This window comes from Strongylocentrotus purpuratus, unplaced genomic scaffold, assembly GCF_000002235.5.
Source record: "Strongylocentrotus purpuratus isolate Spur 01 unplaced genomic scaffold, Spur_5.0 spur5_scaffold_6, whole genome shotgun sequence".
NCBI lineage: Eukaryota > Metazoa > Echinodermata > Echinoidea > Camarodonta > Strongylocentrotidae > Strongylocentrotus > Strongylocentrotus purpuratus.
In genome coordinates this window covers 23,243,660-23,264,310 of record NW_022145612.1, presented here as the reverse complement: position 1 = coordinate 23,264,310, position 20,651 = coordinate 23,243,660, and the positions used below count along the sequence as shown (strand labels likewise).

General features: G+C 36.9%; 2 protein-coding genes across 3 annotated transcripts in view; one reads left to right on the top strand and one right to left on the bottom strand.

The window, feature by feature from the left end:
* Positions 1-9,824, top strand: part of LOC115917956 — a 19,714-nt gene extending 9,890 nt beyond the window's left edge. For both annotated transcript variants that reach the window (XM_031000290.1, XM_031000289.1), the window contains exons 2-5: positions 1,729-2,660; positions 3,278-3,376; positions 5,034-5,120; positions 5,964-9,824. In XM_031000290.1, coding sequence (XP_030856150.1) covers positions 1,811-2,660; positions 3,278-3,376; positions 5,034-5,120; positions 5,964-6,274 — 1,347 coding nt within the window. In that variant the 5' untranslated portion in view covers positions 1,729-1,810 and the 3' untranslated portion in view covers positions 6,275-9,824. The remainder of the gene's footprint in view (positions 1-1,728; positions 2,661-3,277; positions 3,377-5,033; positions 5,121-5,963) is intronic.
* A 1,828-nt stretch (positions 9,825-11,652) lies between these two features.
* On the bottom strand, positions 11,653-20,217 carry LOC575879. Its single transcript, XM_031000288.1, has 8 exons — positions 19,136-20,217; positions 18,482-18,604; positions 17,977-18,108; positions 17,019-17,177; positions 15,867-16,049; positions 15,131-15,268; positions 13,428-13,576; positions 11,653-12,383 (listed from the first exon to the last, which is right to left on the bottom strand). The coding sequence occupies exons 1-8, from the start codon at positions 20,088-20,090 to the stop codon at positions 12,252-12,254; spliced, it is 1,971 nt and encodes a 656-aa protein (XP_030856148.1). The 5' UTR covers positions 20,091-20,217; the 3' UTR covers positions 11,653-12,251.
* Positions 20,218-20,651: the final 434 nt, after the last annotated feature.

The window sequence follows — 20,651 nt, the reverse complement described above, 5'->3', positions numbered from 1 at the left end:
GAAGCAGGTCAGTTCAGCTTTGAAGAAAAACTTTGTCGAGCAGACAAAGCAGAGGTGCTGATTTGATTCTGATTGATCACAACTTTAACTTTTCTCAAACATTCACTGCTCTGTTCCTCTTGCTTTTATTAAAACCAACTTTAATGTCAGGGTGGACTTACCTTTTAAGTTTTATTTGTAGTCTGGACACACTAGGGGAATACATTGGCCAAATTTTGCTGTGTTATGTGTAATATTTGAGCATTGCAATATCCAGTCGAACTATAGAGAAGTGGCAAATAAAATTAAGCTGAGTTGCACTAATATTATTTCACTTTAGAATATTGGAAGGAGCTTGATTTTCTGCATATATCAGAAAAACCTCACCATAATAGCCAATTTTTAAGGGAAAGTAGCCACTGTAGTGAAAATGTAGATTTTTAATTCAGCTACATGTTGCGTCAGTAAAGATCTAAAAGTGTGCTTGCTTTCCTCATATCATTCTACTTCAAATTGCAAAACATCATTACACCTGTATGTGCTACAGCATAGGTAGAGTCAAAATCTCTATTTTTATTTTTTTTGGGGGGGGGGGGGTAGGGGGGTATTTTTTGTTTCTCTTTCAGTGCATTTTAAATCGGAAAATAAATTACTAAAAGAAAAAAGTAGAAATGAACAAAAAACAGAAGCAGATGGAATGTGGTTACTCTTTTATGTTGGGTTTTTTGTATGTCAAGTAAAGCAACTAAAATCTATTTCATAAAAGAGATAAATTACACTTATTTTTTGTGAAACTTTGTTGTGAAATCATCCCTCTTTTGTCAGTGCATAAAGGCAAAACTAAAACAAGGGTCTTAAACAATGTAAACTGGTTAATTGGCATAGCTCCAGAGGACACACATGGACCTTGTTTTCCTAGTAAATTTGGCCATGACGTAATAGCTTGTTTTGAAGAGAGAAAGGTGAAACTGACCTGGGAATAGACACAGGAAGCAAGTCGTGCTCTCTCTCTCTCTCCCCCGCTCTCTCTCTCTCCCTCTCTCTCCCGCTCTCTCCCTCTCTCTCTCTCTCTCTCTCTCTCTTTCTCCCTTTCTCCCCCTCTTCCTCCCTCTCTCTTCCCTTCTTCTCTTTCTCTTTCTCTCTCTTCTCTAATCTCTCCACTCTTTTTTTCTTCTCTCTCTCTCTCTTTCTCTCTCCCTCTCTTTCTCTCTCCCCACTTTCTCACTTTCCCTTGTCATACATATGTACATGTATATGTCCTATAAATATTAGTTACCGGTACATTTCTAGCAGCGAGGAATATATTTAGAAGTCAAAAAAAAAGATGGGGTTTAATTGAAGAGAAAGTCGCCCTAGTCATATGATTTCCAAGTTGTGTTAAAATGATGAGCATACAATCATACTCGTACCTTTATTATTATATAATACACTATTTTATTTTTATCCTTGAGTTTTTTGTTGTTGTTTCTTTTGCTTATGTAAAGTTGATGTTTCCATGACATAACAATGCTTGACATGTTCAAAACAGTCTGGGCAAGTCCAGATGCACCTTATTGGCAGCTTCCTGCCAATCATAACAAGGGTCGATAGTTCAGGAGAATCTGAGTTTTGATAAATTTAGAAAACGTGGAAAGTGTGTCGTCACTTTGGTTCACTCTGTGCTGTGATTGCAATTTGCTACATTTGGTTAGTGGGTTACTGAGGGTCATTGTGTGTGTTATTTACAGCTTTTATGTCTATCTTATTTAGGAGCCATTTCAAAGCCATTTCGGACAGAATTTGGCAAGAGGACACCCTTAACCTTCAAGACCATTGCTCCAGGATTTCCGAGATGGATGATTCAGGATGTGATGTGGTGTTACAGCGGAATGAAATCAATGGTAACTTTGCCATTCCTCGCCAACTTTGCCAACCCTACGGTGAAGATGAAGTGGATTTCTCCAGGGTCATGATACCTCTGGGTGAGGATGAATCCGATGGCTCTCCCTCAAAGACTTTGCCCTGCTCTATCATTGCCGACCTTGACAGGCTGGGGAAGGCCAAAAATGACAATGACGATGAAGGCTATCATTCTCAGGAGTCAGAGAAGCACAGGTTTGTCAGTATCCAAAGAGATGAAGAATCGGCTTTAAATAACAATATCTGTCCCTCACTGGATCCTAGCCTGTCAGGAGATGCCACTGGAAAAGTACTAGGTGTAAGCATGCCTCCAAATTACATTATCAGATCAAACCAGAGGAGGACTTCATTTAGTCCAAATGAAAATGGAAGTTCCCAGCAGCTTGACAATGATGGAAGTCATGTCGGTGTTCAGGTTAGAGCGATTCCATCAAGACTTTCTTTGGAGGACAGCAAAGCTAAAAACATAAATACTCCATACTCGCCGCGGTCAGATTCAGTACTGAACAACACTTCAGTAGAATGTTTTAGAAAGGATGCCTCTTCAGAAAATGTGAATGAAAATTCCAATCAGAGGACATTATCAGGCTTGAAAAGGAAGTGTGAGGATGAAACCCCCAGGCCATTGGATGAGGCAGGTGTGTCGATATCCCCTAGGAAGAGGAAAGAAAGAGATGAAGATGATGGTGGTGAGGATGATGGTATGATCTCTCCTATGTCGGCTGAACCAGATACCAAGAGGATGAGAACAGCCGATGCCATCCCAAGACAACATTCACATGGTAGGGTGATACTCATGAATTTGTATTCAAAACCTTTGTCTTTTCAATTTTTTGATGATTTTATTGTTTAATTCATTATGCACCTATTTGGAATATGAATTGAGTAAGCAACTGCCGCAACCCAATGAAGAAAGTTGATAGATATCCATATTGGTGAATGCTATTGCCATAGTTGTGTGCATACATTAGATCCATGACAAACTGTGAATATTACTAATTAAAAAGTTGCAATTATTTCATTTGTCCACAATTTCACTGTGTAATGTATAGTGCTTTAGATTAGTTGACCACTTTGCAAATCAATTCAAAGTTTAAACATTCATGTACATAGTCAATTATGGTAAGGCCCGGAAAGCCCAACAAGTGGCCTTTGTTTGTCAGGCATATCAGCAATTTGTGTATCCCACCTGCAATCTTTTGACCAAATTTACCAGTTCATGTCTTATCCCATTGTTATGATTCGTGGCACTTAAAACAATTAATTAAGTAAGAATATACATGTAGTACAAATTGTCTTTGGAAAGAGGTGCATTTGTCAAGTTATGAAAGATTATGCCTCATATCATGATAGCTACACGTTCGGAATTGATAAATTTTCTCATCTTTTCTATGAGCAGCTCCTTTGATGAGACAACAGCCCAGAATGCGGAACTCCTATGACATTCAAGGACAGGCTAACTGGGTTGTAGAGCAACCTCGAGACTGCACCTTTCATAGTAAGCCTTGTTTCATCAATTATGCATGTTTGTCTTGAAAATGATTCATAATTAATAGATGGTTTTAAAAATAATGATATAATGATGCACAGAGAAATGTGCTTTCACCAATAATACCAGCAATGATTGTTAACAAACTACTGTACTAATCCAGTTTGTAAATGCAAAAAAAAAAAAAAAAAAATCAACTGATGTGTGCAAGTACACTATTGCTCTGACAGTCTATAAATTTCAAGACATGATAATGAAAACACATTCCTTTACAGCCTTCTTACTCTCAAACTATCTGACAGTCTGTACAATATAAGACATGATAATGATAAACACATTCCTTTACAGCCTTCTTACTCTAAAACTATTATATCTGACAGTCTGTAAAATATAAGACATGGTAATGATAAACACATTCCTTTACAGCCTTCTTACTCTAAAACTATTTTGACAGTCATTGAACAACCAACACTTTTCTGCTGAGAGCCAGAAGTGCATGTAAAACTTCATGTAATATAAAGTATATACCGGTACATGAATTGTGCCCTTTTGGCTTTCAGCAGGTGACATGATAGTGACATACACCCTTCTTGCTGTCAAACTATCCGCTGGTCTGTCTAAAATAAAGACATGATAGTGATAAACACATCCATCATAGTGGTATTAGAGCAATGATGTCACGCAATTTGACATTTCACGGGGAGCTCTCTTGGATGTGTTCCAAATATAAACACGGTACATCCTGTAAAGCTCTTTGGCTCGGTGCCCAGAGACTACTACAGGAAATGTTAGGGTTTATATTGATGGTCCAGGTGCGATTGTTTTGAACATTTATTCAACTTATCTCCCTTGTACTACTTGTAGTGGACCATACGATGACCTCAATTAGTACATGTTCCTGTCTATATGCTAATGAATGCATATTGTAAAATCTCAATTCAATTTCAATTTATGGTATATGTATTATATTTTGTTTTATATGACTACTAATTGTAAACAATCCATGGTTGTCCTTTTATTCACTCTTGAATGTATTATTTTTAATTTTTTATAGTGATAAATATTTGCTATAAAATCAGACTTGCCATTTCTTCCCTTTAATTACATTTCCCCAAAATTTGTTTTTTCCTTGATTATTTTCATCATATAGTCAATTTATTCCTTACTTGGTATACTTGGTATACTTGGTAGATTAGCCCTCTTGTCCCACCCCAAAACTTTTTTTTATCTACCTCAAGATAAACGTATTATCATAACATGAATCTACATGTCTGTACTGCCATTATTACATTGTTGAAAGTTGAAAGCACACTCATATTGTTTTGTTGATTTTTCATTTTTTGTACCCCATTTCCTTTTATGACATGCTCACTTTATTTCTTTTTTCCCCTTTCCCTTTCTCTCTTTACTTCATTATTAGTTTTCATCCATCACCTGTATTATATTTTGTCACCATCATCATCATTATTATTAGCAGTCTTTAAAGCCCCTCTACACTAGTTTGGCCAAGGATGATTAGACCTCCCTGCAAGGTCACTGACAGGTGGTTATCTCATCAAATCAGCTCTCAATTAACATTAGAAAAAGAGGATCATGGGGGACCAATGATATAAGTATAAGTAGCACAGTGGGGCTTAAATATAATTACTAATTTTCTTTCTTCTAGTTTACCAGCCCCAAGGCTCATCATCAGGAGGTCCTCCCAAGCAGCATCCAGTGGAGTGGGCTGGGATGAACATCCATCAGGTCCAGGGTAAGACACGTCATTACAATTCTTAACATCAAGCACTTTTAATAATAATAATAATAATATTGGATACCATGCATGGTGCTCAAGGTGCTCCAACTATTACCCCGGCTCTGCTAGGCAGCCAATTTTGGTGCTCACAGCATTCAAGGAATTGCTTCATACAGGTACCCATTTAACACCTGGGTGGAGAGTGGCAAATGTAGATTAATATCTTGCCACAGGACACTAGTGCCGTGGCGGGAATCGAACCGCGAACCCTGTGATCTACAGTCCAACGACTTATCCACTAGACCACAACACCTCTAACCAAACAAATTTAGCTTGATGGAGAAAAGTGTATTGTTAACATAAATTTTGCCATGTTCATTTGTTGAGCACTGTTGTTTGACAAATGCAAATGTATTGGTACTTTTATAAAAGGATAAGAAAACATTCCTGAGATGATTATGATTCAAAGCCTGAGAAATAGGCCTATGTATCATCTATGTGGAGCTAATAAGGCATTAACTCTGTGTAAAATGAAATGAATTAATGCCCTTCTAGCTCCAAACAGATGATATATATTTAAAGTTGACTAATTTAGTTGATACACTGTAAAACTAATACCTTTATTGAAAGCCCCTTTGCACTTGTTTCGCATGGGGGATTAGACCTCCCTGAAAGGTCACTGGCAGGTGGTTATCTCATCAAATCAGCTCTCAATTGACATAAGAAGAAGGGCATTGTGGGGGATCAACGGGTACCGCTAAGGCATTGTTGGCTGTATAAAGGGCGCAAGTAGCTATATGAAGTGCAGTGGGGCTTTATGAATTCATAAAATGAAAAACAATTTGTATCCTTTGATAGATGAAGATCTGAAGGCAGCATTTGAAGCATCATCCAAGGCCATCTCAGTAGCCATCAACTGGAAGAGGTTTGCCAGGATGCTCCCTGTCTCCAGGAGCCCCTCCCTGGAGAAGGAGCTCAGCTCCCTGGAGTCATGCAGTGGATCCGCTCAGGATAAAGCCATGGCGGTGCTCCTTCGCTGGTGGAGGGAGGAGAATGGATGCCGATGCGATGACGACGTGAAGGACAGACTGAGGGAAGGTCTAGGGGATTGTGGACTGAAACGGGTGGTCAAATACCTGGATCGCATCTTTAAGAAAGGTAATCTGTAGGCTGTGATGATTTGAAGGGAACTGAACACTGGACCTGGAGTCACTCACAAAATGTACCTCTTCAAGCGATGGATTAATGAATGATCGGTTGGTTGGTTCATCAGGCGACCCTCTGTCCTGACCTCAACAGTGCCTCACCATACATGTACATGTGCATGGTGATCTGCTGCAAGAACATCTCCTTCAGAGAGGGAGCATCCATTGAAATATTTGATTTGTCAATTAAATAACTCATTTACATATATAAATAACTAAATTAAGAGTTAATTGAATTAATGTCATAAAATTCAAGTTGTTAAAATGCTTTTAAAAACAGGGTATTTTGCTGAATTGTTTAGTTTGATGCAAGTCATAACATTCGGTCCAAATTCATATGTGTATTGTACGAATGCAAATGATCATGATTTCATGACAATGAAATAGATTTCATAACCGTTATACATTAATGCTGAATATTACAATTTTGAGCATGAGCAAGATGCTTGTGAAAGCATGAAACTGAGACACCACACCCTTCTTTATTAAATTATATTGTATCTTATAGTGAATTCTCGTTCTCTTTTAAAAAGTTGAGAGTAATTTTAATGCAACATCTTTTCTAAGAGAAAAGGAATAAAAGGCAGCATATGTCGTTAATGGTACTACCTAACAGAAGTAGGCATAGGACTTGAAAAGCAGGGACACAAATCCTCGCATCATTTCAGAAAATGTCTTATCTTTTTGTAGCTCTTTTCATTTGTGATTGACAACCATTGTAGTTCTATGTATAGCTTAGTGATATCAGCCAGTTGTGTCTTCTTCATGTTTTTTAACTTTGTAAATTTTCGAGAGTAATTTTACTGTGTACATATTTGATCAACTGTAGAGTAATGCCAAAGTAAGAATCATTTGAAATGTACTTTTTTCTATTAATATCATAATCATGTACTAGATCCAAAAGTAGTATACTTCAAATACATTGCAATTGACAATTTGACATACTCTTTTGAAATAGCTTATGCATCATTAAAAGGTACTGCTAACCTCATATGCAAAAATTTGAAAAGGATAACAGATGTTATTTACCATAATCATTCATTTTGTCTGAAACTTGGGTACGGTATGTTAATGTAACCTAAAATAAAGTGTTAGTCAAAGCCATAGATCCTTATCTGATTAATATGCAGTAGTCAAAGATATATGATGGCAAGTTACAGACCATCATGTACAGAGATATTTTGCCTTTTAAAGTTTAATACTTTCATACTTCTTTGCGCCTTGAAACCCGAAAGGTTTGAAAAACGCTGGAAGTGTGCATATAAAGGACAAATTCTCTGTCCTCAGAATCATATGTTTACAATCTAATGTTTGATGAGGAGTTTGGGAAGCTGCGTTGTTAGTAGTTTGTCTCCAAATTGTATGACCCTCCTTGCCCTCAGTTTGTAATTACTGCGAATGTCATTTCTGAAATGTTTTGTGCTGCTCATCGTTTATTTTGTATAGAATGTGATTTATACAATCCAGTTCATCTGCTTATGGATGAATGTACAACTTGTCCCAGATTTGAAACAATCTTTTTTTTTCATTTACATCTAATGGAGATCGGTAATTTATTTTCTGCTGCAGTCTGCATTGTGATGTACACTGTATGTGCTCAGAAAAATCATAGTATTGTGTTTAATAAGGTACAGCATATCTTTTTAATTTAAAGCCTGGCTAGCGGTTTTTGCTAGGTTTGGTTATTTCTTTCAGCTTTCAAAGTGGGATAAAAGTCAATTTATCTTGGAAAGCCTTCTGTATTCAAGTAATTATTATCCCATTTTCTAGAGCAAAACAGACATCATTTTTATTTGCCAAACCGTTCAGCTGATTGTCCACCTTTTATCATCATTTTTAAAACTTTACACTGCCATATTGTGTTTGTAGTATTACTTGTATATCCTTTTATATCATTTTTAGCATTATTTTTTGTATCATTATGTTATTATGTTTTACACATATTCATTAGTATTCATTTGCTGTACAAAATCATTCTATCACCTTGTTAGTGTTGAAATAAGGTTCCTTTCTAGACGTTTTGTTTTGTGTATTAAAGTAGGAAGACCATTACAGATATTTGAATCTTATTCATTTAAATCAGATTGTGGGTCTAAGATCATGTTTAACAAAGGAAAACACTTAAAGCTCATCTGTATTAGTTTGGCTAGTACTGTACTAGTCACTGACGGTGGCTATCTCATCAACTCAGCTCTCAAATAACATAAGAAATGGGGGACCATCAGGCACCGATTGGGGAAGTCTTCTATATAGAGGGAGCAAGTAGCTACAAGTAGTACAGTGGGGCTTTAAGACCTCATACCAACTTCCTTTGTTAAACCCGATTCTTGATAAAAGCTTAGGCCAAGCGTGAGCTATCAGTTTAGGAGAATACAGGCCAAAGAGTGCAGAGGACTCTTTTGTTTTTTTAAGAGGAAATTTAAAATTTGATTTTTGATGTGAAACTTGTTCTGACATGCAGGAGATCAAGGGCATAGTAGAAGACATTAAGTACAAAGAGGATGTTATTATACCCCGACCCATAATAGGGAGAATCTTCTCGATGGCAATCAGATGAGAAAGGAAATAATGAACACTAGTTGACGTTATCGATTGGTGTTAATGAGAATTTGGTAGATGTTGGTAGATGTTAGGGTGCTGTCATCATGTAAAATGATTTATTGTTTTAATCACTGTTCTTTAGTTGATGTGTGGAAGGATACAAGATGACTTTTCTGTCTGTCTCATTAAGGCATTATTCCTAATGGGGAAAAGAATAGCTTAATATAATGCAAGTACTTTTTATATTCTCATTTGAAAGTAACGAGTCCTTTTTTGACCCCCCCCCCCCCCCCCTCAACCCTCAAATCATTGCAATGTTTGTCTCTTCTCAGCACTGCAGGCTGGTCCTGGATAGTGCCACTTTTCAATCAGTACTACTTCTGTTAAATTTTACCGTTTTACATCAATACATTGTATTTTTAATGTGAATAAAATCGTCTCTCTCCTCTTCCATGCAAAGGAGACATATTCCAGGGAATTTCATGGATAGTTTGGTAAATTTAGGACCACTCTCCATCTTGAAACCTTTATAAATATTGGCCCTACCCCCTTCATCTTTTCCTCATTTGAATGCACACAAAAAGTACCCGGTAGGTCCGTAGTTGTTAATTTAATTGTGTTTTTATAGGATTAAGTCCTACTTACAAACCTTTGTTTATTGAAGTTTTTAAGTAGGGCCTTCCAGCAGAAAATAGATGTAATGCATGTAGTACATGTATATGCAAACCACCTTTGTCATATGCTTTTAGGGAATTTTTTTTTAAATGTATGACATTTGTTTTCACTAGTGCCATTGGGTATTTAGATAAGTACTGATTTTTAAATTGTAAATATACTTTTGCAAGTACAATGAGAAATATCTCCCAAGTATACATGTATTGTACTGTGAACTTGAAATGTTGTATTATAGGACTACTGAAACCAAATGTATTCTGTATTTGAATTGTTTGTGAATACAATTGTAATATATAAAGCTGTTTTTACATGTCTTTCTTTGCGAGATATTGGTGCCAGAACATTATAGAGATATAACAATGTGCTACAAGCAACATATCTTTAGAACATATCATCTGATTTAAGAGAGCTAAAAGGGGCTAAATGCACCTCTGGCTCTAAACAGATGACTTTGAAAAACCCAAGACCAACAAGGTTTAAATGAAATATGCATGAAGTATTTTGCCTCTTTTTGCTTTTATGTTTGTTCATACAGTCATAATGTAATGTAAAAATATTAAAATACACAACAGATTCACACACAAAACTGCAAGCTCTATGGCATTTCCTGGCATATGTTAATGAATCATTATCAAAAGAAATGAAAATGAAAATGAAAAATCAGAAAATGAAAATGAAAAATCAGAAAAGAGGCATGGCCATAAAAGATTTTTATTTTTATTGATCCTGAAGTATCAAGTGATGGACATATATGTATATATACAGTCAAACCTGTTTATAGCAACTGCCCAAGGGAAACACAAATAGTGGCCTTTGTAGACAGGTGGTCTTTGTAAACAGGTTCCTTTAGTACATGTTTCAATGAGAAACCATTTTCAAGGGAAACAACAAATGTGGCCTTTGTAGACAGGTGGTCTTTGTAGACAGGTGGTCACTAAAGCAGGTTTGACTGTACAAGAGAGTTAAGTTGTAACATACTGACATTGTAATTACTCTTTCTTTGAAGTGATATCTGAAAGGGAATTAAAGTTAAGCTGCAATTCATAAACCTTTCAACATGTACATGTGTTTAATAAAATCTTACAAAGCAAAATTGGGTCCATTATTGGGTCATCCTTATATGACCACTAAAAGAAATCTGTACTAAAAATCTGTAAAAAACAAGACACAATTCTTAGATTCAATTTTAAAATCATAGTGATATGTAGTACTAAGGAACATCACTCTCTGCAAAGGAAGTCTAGAGCAGAAATGACAAGGGCAAAATAAAAATCGCAAGAATTGAACACAATTTTACGTATAAGAGATATGGATATCATTTTCAGGTTTTCTCAACTTTTACTTTTCGGAACAACTTGCAAATCAGTTTGGGCAGCATTTGGCAAAAAGTATTTAAGAAAGTGCCTCGTAATGCCAACAGACATTGGATGAACATCTGAAAATTGTAAACTGGTTTTCGTGTCCTGTCCATCTTGGTTGAATTATTTTCATAGAAAACATCACTGTATTGGTCCATGACTAAATGAACCACATTTTCAAAATTACACAAAATATATCTACAAATGTACAAGGATGTTGATATAAAAATATGTCATAGGTCATGACATGGGTCACTGAGAAGTATCAGAACATAGCAATGCATCCCTCCACTACACAAAGGTTCTATGTACATTATGAAGCTGTGAAATTAATTTGACTATTACTTTTTCAACATAGATTTTGCAAATATGTGACTTAAATTGCAAGATCGACAGAGAACTAAGATTACTACATGTATACCATTTGGCACACCTTCAAGATTATGTGCCCATAAATTAATTTATCAATCAATAATCAATGCTACGGTGCAATAGCATAATGCCTGCTTCAAATGTATTTAAGATAAAGCCAAAATTCTCATTAATTTGAACATGCAAAATGGAAAATAATATAAATAATAAAATAATAATATTCTGTGTTTATATAGCGCTTAAAGGCACACTGTCCTACTTGTAGCTACTTGCTCAATCGGTGCCTGTTGGTCCCCCATGATCCTCTTTTTCTTATGTTAAATGAGAGCCTAGTTGATGAGATAGCCACCTGTCACAGTAACCTCGCTGGCTCGCTGGGTGGTCTAATTTAAATCCCTTCTAGCTGAAGTAGTAAAGCCTGCCTTTAATACATCTACGATAAAGCGCTTTACATATATACTATTACCCCGGTCATTGGATTGAATACTTGCCCGCACTCACTGTGTGCACAATCTCCACTCCCTGGGGAGCATTCCAGCCAGGCGTTACTTAGCGCTCAAAATTTATTTGACCAACATTGATGGTCGCATCCTACCACTACCAGGTACCCATTTAACACCTTGGATCCTGCTTCGCGATAACCAAAGCCTCTCCAAATGTGAACATCCCTCATGTTGAACTGACCAAATGCCACTATGGTGACAAATGACACATGGGTATTCCAGATCCACAATACTGCAGTTTTACTACTTGTATTTTCAGTGGTGCAACAAGCTCCAACTGTATTCAGTTTTTGAGGTGATATATCACACATAAAGAGAACCCATGCATGTACAGGACAGTGCAGTTTATAAAAACAATTTAATGAACTTGAGCATCCTTTTACCTGCCCAGAAAAAATGTTCAAGTGATATAAAAAGCAGCAAAGACTTCCAAAGCACTGTATCAGTACAGCATAATTGAGGTCCAAGATATCTGGTTTCTCCACCCACTATTTATAATTTGAGCTCTGGCATGTCTTTTGTAGTTTCTTGTAGGCTTTTAACTATAGCTGAATCGATATCATCCTGGTTTTCTTGAGACTCGGCATTCTCTTGTGGTGGATGCTGTTCTTCTAATTCAAAGAGCTGTAAATAAAGACAGTTACAAAATACTTGTGTATTAAACACATGAAAGAAAAACCTGTATAAAGTGACCAAAGGGCTTTCCTTTGGTTTAGCCACATGTCCAGTTCAAGGGAGTAGTATTTAATGGATTAACTTGAAATAGAATAAGGGGAGGTTTGCAGCTGCTTACGACAAAATCCTACTTTGCTACTCTTTATTCCTGAATTATTTTAATTTCTTATTTAAACCATGGTAGAACATTTTGTTACTGTTCATTTTTTTTTTTAAATCCTGAAAATAAATAAAGAGATGCCATGGCAATATCAATTTTTATTTCAGAAGTGTTAGCCGGGATTTTTAGCCACATGTTCTAAGTCAAGAGTATTGCTTGTGTGCTGATCAAAAAGCCAGCAGCTGAATTCCACCTCTGTAATTTAAAAAAAAGACGTAGCAATACATGCGGAGCTATGGACTTATAGAGACTGGTACATGCAATGAGACACATTTAAGCTTGCAAATCACAAAAATCCTGATCTAAAACAGAAAAGTTCTTGAAATACAGCCCAGTTTTGGGAAACATGTTGTCTTACGGACACACGTAACTGGTAAGAGATGTGCATTTTCAAATTTTAGGAACAGGACCGCCAGTAATATTGTTATAATTTATTGATACTTTTTTCAATGCTTCTGCTGTTCTTGTGTCACTTTGAAATGTACTGAATGTTTGTGATATGATATGCTATGATGCTGTGCATTTCAAGATGACTTTGCAATGCATACGGTGGACCAGCCTAAAAAAAACACCTGGATTTACTCTATGGACTACTACAACAGGATCACTATTACAGCTTTGTACATATATACATTTGGCATGAAATTTACCTAGTAACACCGAGAGTATGTTAGTCCTGTTTGGCTCAAAATGCATCCAAGAGGCGCAAATCCCGGCATTTTTTTTTTTTGGGGGGGGGGGGTTCGGCGATAGCGCATGTTTCCAAAGACACTAGACTAAACCATCTCAGGCTCAGTATTCAATAAGTTAAAGGAGTTTTATATGGTAATTACCTCTTCATCTGGTGGATGTAATGGTGGCTCGTTGACTTGGTCCGACGCCTTTGGTTCTTGTTGACTAGCGGGACATGACTTTGACTCCATCAATGGTTTAGGTTTATCAGCAGCCATGGACAGTTCCAGATTTTTCAAGTGCCTTTTCCCTGATTACGTGAGCAATGAGAAAGAACATATTACAACACAGAATTCACAACACCAAGTACAAAGAATGGAGACCTCCTGTGGGGGATAACTTTATCAAACTTGTCAGTATTAAAGCTGTTTTAACCCTTACTGTACTGGGGGGGGGGGGGCCTTCATGTACAAGCAGAAATGTGAATACTGTGAATTGATATCAAATTGCTTTTATATGTTTCTCAAAGTAACTTGATGTATTCCAGAACAAAAGAATACATTAGAAATAAAACAATAGATATAATAAGAAATAAAAAACAATAAAATACAAAAGAAAATAAAAATTAGAAAATCGCATCAAATTTGCATACATTATCATTATTAATTACATCAAAATAACTATTTTGTGTTAGAAAAGAAGTTTCATATGAATAATGGGTTTCAATTTACACGTTCAAAAAGTGGAGTCTGACAATTTTTGTAATGATTCTAGTTCCCTGTATATTTCAAGATTTGATATTCATGAATGCGTATTCATAATTTATGCAAATTAACCTATGCATTTTCAAATATCATAAAAATAATGTAACCTCATGAATTTGAGATGAAGGAAACATTTATTCAATACATTTTCAACATTCTTCACAAGTCTACAGACAAATATGAAGAGTTTTCTGTAAAATGCATAAAATTAGCATTTTGCATAATTAATTAGGCTATAATGACAAAAATGTGCATATTAGGAAAAAACTAATTATACCATCTTGTTCGTTACGTAAATATCTACAAACATGCAAATTTTCGCGTTCATCGGACTTTCGACGGCCGAGATCCCCCCAGTCACGAGGTGCTCAAAATAGCCCAGTACAGTAAGGGGTAAAGAAGATAATGTGGAATTCCAGCTGTCTGTTCATTCTTGCAGTTTACTCTGATTAGTGCAAGACAAAAAGCTTCAGTCCATCTTATATTCACTGATATTCCTTGATTCTGTTGTAACAAGCATCTCTTCACTTGTCTCTAGTCAGTCAGTTAATAATCTTTTTTAAAGTCCACTCCAAATTTTATCAAGTTAAACCGAAAAATGGAAATTCTTTTTGACCAATTGATCGGGAGCCCGGCAGCCACTAAGCAGCGCCAGATCGACGTTGCTCTATCCCTTAATGTTGAAAGCCAAACAAGGTAGCAGCAACTCCCGTCTTTTAACGTCTTTTGGTATGATGCGGCCGGGGTTCGAACCCACGACCTCCTGGTTGTGAGGCGGACGCTCTACTGACTGAGCCAACTCACCAGTTATCTCCAAATGATACTAATATTCAAATTTGGGATTAAACACAGGCCCCCATCCAAATCAAGCCCACACAAAGCAAAAACAGTTATATAATCATGATTGTATCTGAAGATACATAAAGTTTTCCAAAATGAATAGTTCTTCTTCTTATCGAGTCACTACACAGGTCCCGTCCAGTGGTCCACACAGGCTTTGGCACAGCAATAGTTTTGCTAGTTTATACAACAGATGAACTTCTATATATTTGTTCACTATTTCCTCCACATTAGCCTTTAGAATTAGATACACAACTCACCAGTCATATGCAGGTTGAGATTATAAGCGTCGTGAGTTGAAATGCGGCATAGCTTGCATGAAAACACACTTCCATGAGCAGAAGTGGGCGCACTCTTTTTCTTCTTAATAAGTAACATTGTGTGCTTGTGCTTTCTGCCTGTAGTCATAAGAGAAATGAGTAATCCATGAATGCAAATGTTACAGAAGCAGAGCCTTATAAAAGATGTTAAATAAAGATTCAATATTTAAGACTTAAATTGCATATTTTAAAAAAATGAAGAAAATTGACCACCCTCTCAGAAACATCTTCTGTACAATTTGAAGAAAAAAAAATCCAAAAAAAAATCCAAAAAAATCCACACAAAAAAAATTCCCCCCCCCCCAAAAAAAATCAAAATTGAATTGGTAATAAGCTAGAGTAATAACTTTGATCTTATGACATCAAAAAATTCTTGAAACTCCTGTAGCACCAACAGCTTCATACTCTCACAACTGATTATTACTTATTTATTTCAGATATATATCACACAGTTGTGTTTACTGGTATTCAATACGTAGAATTCAGGGATAATCTCTGGGTTTTATCAAAATTCTTTAAACAATTTCTGAATTCTTTCAACAAAATGATTATCATAGCAGCACAGGTCTCGCAAAGAAAGCAATGAAACACTGACAACTTTGAATGAAAAGTGGTTTTGCTATTAAAGATGATTACAAAAACAATTGGTCCCCACATTTGGCAAATGATAACTTACCAAGGAAATGATCTGCAAGGAGATCAGGAGATGTCGTGCTAACGCCACAAAGGTCACAATAGAAGCGGTTTTTGCGTCTTTCTCCTGGCTCTCTTCCAGCAAAAGTAGCCGTCCTTTCCTCTGGCTCTCTTGCAGCAGCTGTAGCATACCTTTCCCCCTTTTGTGACTGGACATTTTTTTGTTCTAGAGTTTGCAATAGATGAGAGTAACACATAATCAATTCCATTTATCGAATCATTCTTTGCAGCTGATTTCTACAAGACTAAACTCAGAGTCTGTTTAAAATACTATGACAAGGTAGACAGGCTACCATAAACAGAAATATACTTGACATTTGCAAGTCCTTTGACTGATAAGATTATCACCACAAATTATCATAGATAACAAAGTGCACATTGGGCTTCTATGATGTTTTACATCACCAAATGACCTAAACAGAATCATGCAGGTCCTTTAATTGTACCAGCATTTACTTCTCACCAATAATGTTGTTTTTTTCTGAACAAGTAGACCTCCACTGACCAATAACCTTGGGAATTGCCCCTTAAAAGTAAAAAAAACATCACGTTTCCAATTGCGTTCCAAGGGAACCATGTTTAGCTGAAATCGTAGCAATTATGATGCACAATTATTTTCCATAAGAAAAAATGGCCTGTTCAAATTGACATCTGTCTATTGGAGGAACAAGGGGATGGGTGGGCAACATGTGGACAAAAAGCAGGGCCCCATTTCACAAAACGTGTCATTAGTGTCAAATGACAGTTTTTGTTATAAGCTAGTGAAATCCTTGCTTCTAAGTTAGTTTTAATTGGTTATCAGCAGATTTGTCACTGATTTTTTGTCATTTGTCTTTCAAACAAGGCTTTGTGTAATGGGTTCCTTATTACATTTGAATTCTCCAAGGCTTGTTCACATAAAACATGGTAAACTGGAGCATTTTTTTCAGATGTAAAAATGAACAGCGAGTGGGGTTGAGAAAAACTTTTGGCACATAACAAAGGGCCCTTAAGCATAATCACTTTCCTCTGCATCATTAGATACAGATATTTGAAGTGCTTTCTGTTTTTTTCCATAGATTTTTTAATGGAAGTTGGGAACAGGCGAATTAGTTGGGAATGAGGCATTAGTCTCATTTCCACAAACGGGTAATACCTTCTCTGACATTCGGCGTGGGCTGAGCCCCTTCTGGGAATGTTTTTGCTGTGACACGAGATTGGTCATGAGATTGGGAATCAGCTGGGCGACTCAGACGAGGCATCTCACCACTGGCCTTCATCTTGGGTTCAACAAACTTTTCATTACGTTCCAGCACTGCAAGGTAATTCATAAGAATAAAAAGTAAATGTTTGAGAAACTCTAGGACTTTGCTGGAAGGCAATTTTATATTTGTTAAATGTAATTGTATCAGAAAATAGACAAATGTGACTAGAATACAACAGCATCTTAATAGAACATTTCACACATATAATCTGTAAACTATCCAGTCCCTTTATAACTGCAAAATGATTTTCCGGAAACAAAAGATGTGTCCAACTTGATTCACTTTAGAATAGCTACTGTGGAAGTGTTGGGAGTCCCAAATTCGCCAAAAAATTGATGGCAATTGAAAGAGGATGTCTTTTAAGACACACTTCTGCAAAGATTTCCCCTCAAAAATGTGTTTGAAGACAAATATTGATAAAAGAATACATAATTTGGGTTATCTGTTGTACGCAGAAAACCAAAATTTTGTATTCTTTCATCAATATTCGACTTCAAACACATTTGTTTTGAAAATCCTAGCAGAAATGTGTCTTAAATGACATCCTCTTTCACATTGCCATCAAAATTTTGGCGAATTTGGGACTCCCAACACTTCCGCAGTAGGTTTTTCAATCAAATCTTTTGGGCTCTCAACACTTTAAGGAGCTTTAATGATCAACTTTTCTTGCCCCTTTAATACTTGTAATACACTTACAAATACATCACTGCCACACACATGAGAAGTGACTCCAAAACTTTTATGAACAGACATCCTATTCAAGTTTTAACACCAGAATACTCCATGCAGTGGAGTGCACAGATAAATTTAAATAAATCTAAATTTCAACGAGGAGAAATTCTTCCTTACTCAAACGTTCATCCGATGGTCCAGATGATGCCTTCTCTCTACTGGCATCAGCAACAGTCTCCTTGTCAACCTCTCCTTTCTTCTGATCAGTAGATTCTGATGGAATTGGACATCCCTCAGCTTTAGCTTTAGCTAAAAATACATATTTTTTTTTAAGGGGAATTCAAATATCAAACATTCAAAAGCTTTCTCAGACTATTTTCATAGTGAAGCTCTTCATATGAGGAACATATTACGGAGAAACAGAACCCTTGTTGTAAAGTGATAAGATCATCACTTTTAATAAGAAATCTTATAGCCTGATAAGGCATTTGACATTTTTAAAGGGAAATTAAAAAGGCTGAACATAAAATAAAATACATTTAAAGAAAATTGTAGGGCGTCTTCCACAAGAAATGGGTGTCTTTTTGACGACCAGATCGTCCAGATGCCCTCCTGCCTAACAGCATATCTGCCGACACTTTACAAAACACAAAGGTATCTTCAAATACCGGTAAACACTAACCTTCTTCAACATTTTTCTTATGCCTGTTTCCGTCAAGATGTGATTTGACTTGCAAAGGGGAAGTATATACGACATTGCATACCTCACAATTGTCTGTAGTTACGTCAAGAGTTTTCATCAATTCTGAAGAAAGAAAAAAAGGACATAGCAATCCTTCATTGACAAAGCGAATTTCATATAGTGTGACTTTTCATAGTTCAAGATTTTCAAATAAATATTTACAATGAATTTATCTTTAATCTATGATCAAAATAAACATAAATTAATCAAATTCTCTCTTTTTTGCTGAATGTAGCTCCCAAACTTCTCACAAGTAAATTAATTTGATTTTATAGCTTAGAATTTGAAAACAAAGAAATCCTTGGGGTCTCCGTCTCTCCGAGACATCAGAACATAATGTATTTTCTTTATCCCTACCCTTTAAAAGTTGCTGAACAATTAAAAATTGATGCCCAAAGCAAGACAAATTTTTAGTTTGAAACATATTTGCACCTGTATATACATTTGTACATCATGATCACATGTTAATTTTAATTTCAATTTCTTTTTCTTCTTCACTAATTAAATATATTCAATAATGATACAGAAATAAAACAATGTCACAGAAAATATAATGAAAAAGTACAATTTCAATACCTTATGTCAAAAGCCTACCTTCTTTCTGCAGAATACTATTGAGCCTTTTCAGGTGAATTTTGCCAGAATAGTGAGCCTTAGCAGACTTCATAGAGTTGATATGTATATCACAGACCTTGCAGTATTTGAAATCTCCAAGTGTACTAGCAAGTCTTTCGGGTCCAACAGGTTTCCCATCAAAACCATATTCTACAGCGCCGTCATTAACTTCTTGATTTGAACGACCAGGGTTGTTTCTCTGTGGAGGTCCCCCTTGTCGCCCTCTTGAACCTCTTCCACGTACACCTTGGTCCTTGCCTCTTCCCCGGCCCCATATCCTTTCTCGGCCCCATCCTTGCTCTGCACCCCATCTCTGTTCACTACTCCCCGTTTTCCCCTGTTGCTCTTTTTGCCATTTTGGTTTATTGGCTGCAGGTTCATATCCACTACCTCCTTGTAGCATTCCCCTCTTTGCCGACCCTCTTCCACGGGCAATATCACCACCACGTCCACGACCCATTGTTCCTCTTCCTCTTCCTTGTGTACTACTAACTGATCCTTGACCCCCTGTTCCACGACCTCTTCCCCACGAGTTCCCATCGAATCCTCTCCCTCTCGAACCTCGACCTCTTTCCCGCGCACTGTTATCAGAGTCTCTACTTCCACTACCTCCGCCACCCCATCCTTGCTCTGCACCAAATGTCTGTTCATGACTGCCTGTTTCCCCTTGTTGCCATTTTGGTTTCTTGGCTGCAGGTCCATATCCACCACCTCCATGCAACATTCCCCTCTTTGCTGATCCTCTTCCAAGGGCAGCGTCACCACCACGTCCACGACCTCTTCCTCCTCGACCTCTCCCTCCTGTGTTACCATTAGTAGGTTGGCCCATGCTCCCTTGACGCATTCCCCTTACATTGCTATCGTCATAACCCTGACCACTCATCCCACTACCTCTTCCAAGCATGCTATCATCATAATAACGTTGGTCATCCATCTCTCTATCTCTTCCTTGAAAACTGGCTCCATCATAGTACTTCTGACCTGGTGGAGTCCATCCTATTTCATTGCTGCTTTCTTTGTAACCTTGATCCCTATGCTCTCTACCTCTATCCTCAAAGGTGCATTACGAAGATCTGGTTGACTGTACGTCGTATTACCATACATACTACCTCCTGAAGTCTTACTGCCATACATACTGTCTCCTGAAGTCTTACTGCCGTACATACTGTCTGCTGAAGTCCCGGTAGAGCTATATTCATCAAGGTTACTTTTTTCCAGAGATGTCGGTAACTCTTCATGATAGTGCCACTGGGCCATATTTGGCTTCTGATGCAATGTTGGCTCTGTGCTCTGGTCAAACGGTGTATTGCTTCCTTTATGCAAGTCCTTTAATATATCTTTAACGTGCTGCGGCTGACTGTCAAACAAGCTTGACGCAGATGCTGCAAATTTATTATTGTGCTGATAGTCCATTTTAGTTGCACGATCACACTCACAGAACCTTGAGCCTCTAGGAAAGACGTTGCCTGTGTGTAATTGAATGAAATACAAAAAA

Bases quoted from the DNA above. Each gene is read 5' to 3' on its own strand.
- LOC575879 (XM_031000288.1), bottom strand. From the start codon at position 20,090: ATGGATGACCAACGTTATTATGATGATAGCATGCTTGGAAGAGGTAGT. The intron at 16,050-17,018 runs GTATTACCCGTT...TGCAAACTCTAG, and splicing joins CACGCCGAATGTCAGAGAAG to AACAAAAAAATGTCCAGTCA. The intron at 13,577-15,130 runs GTGAGTTGTGTA...TCACGTAATCAG, and splicing joins TCTCAACCTGCATATGACTG to GGAAAAGGCACTTGAAAAAT.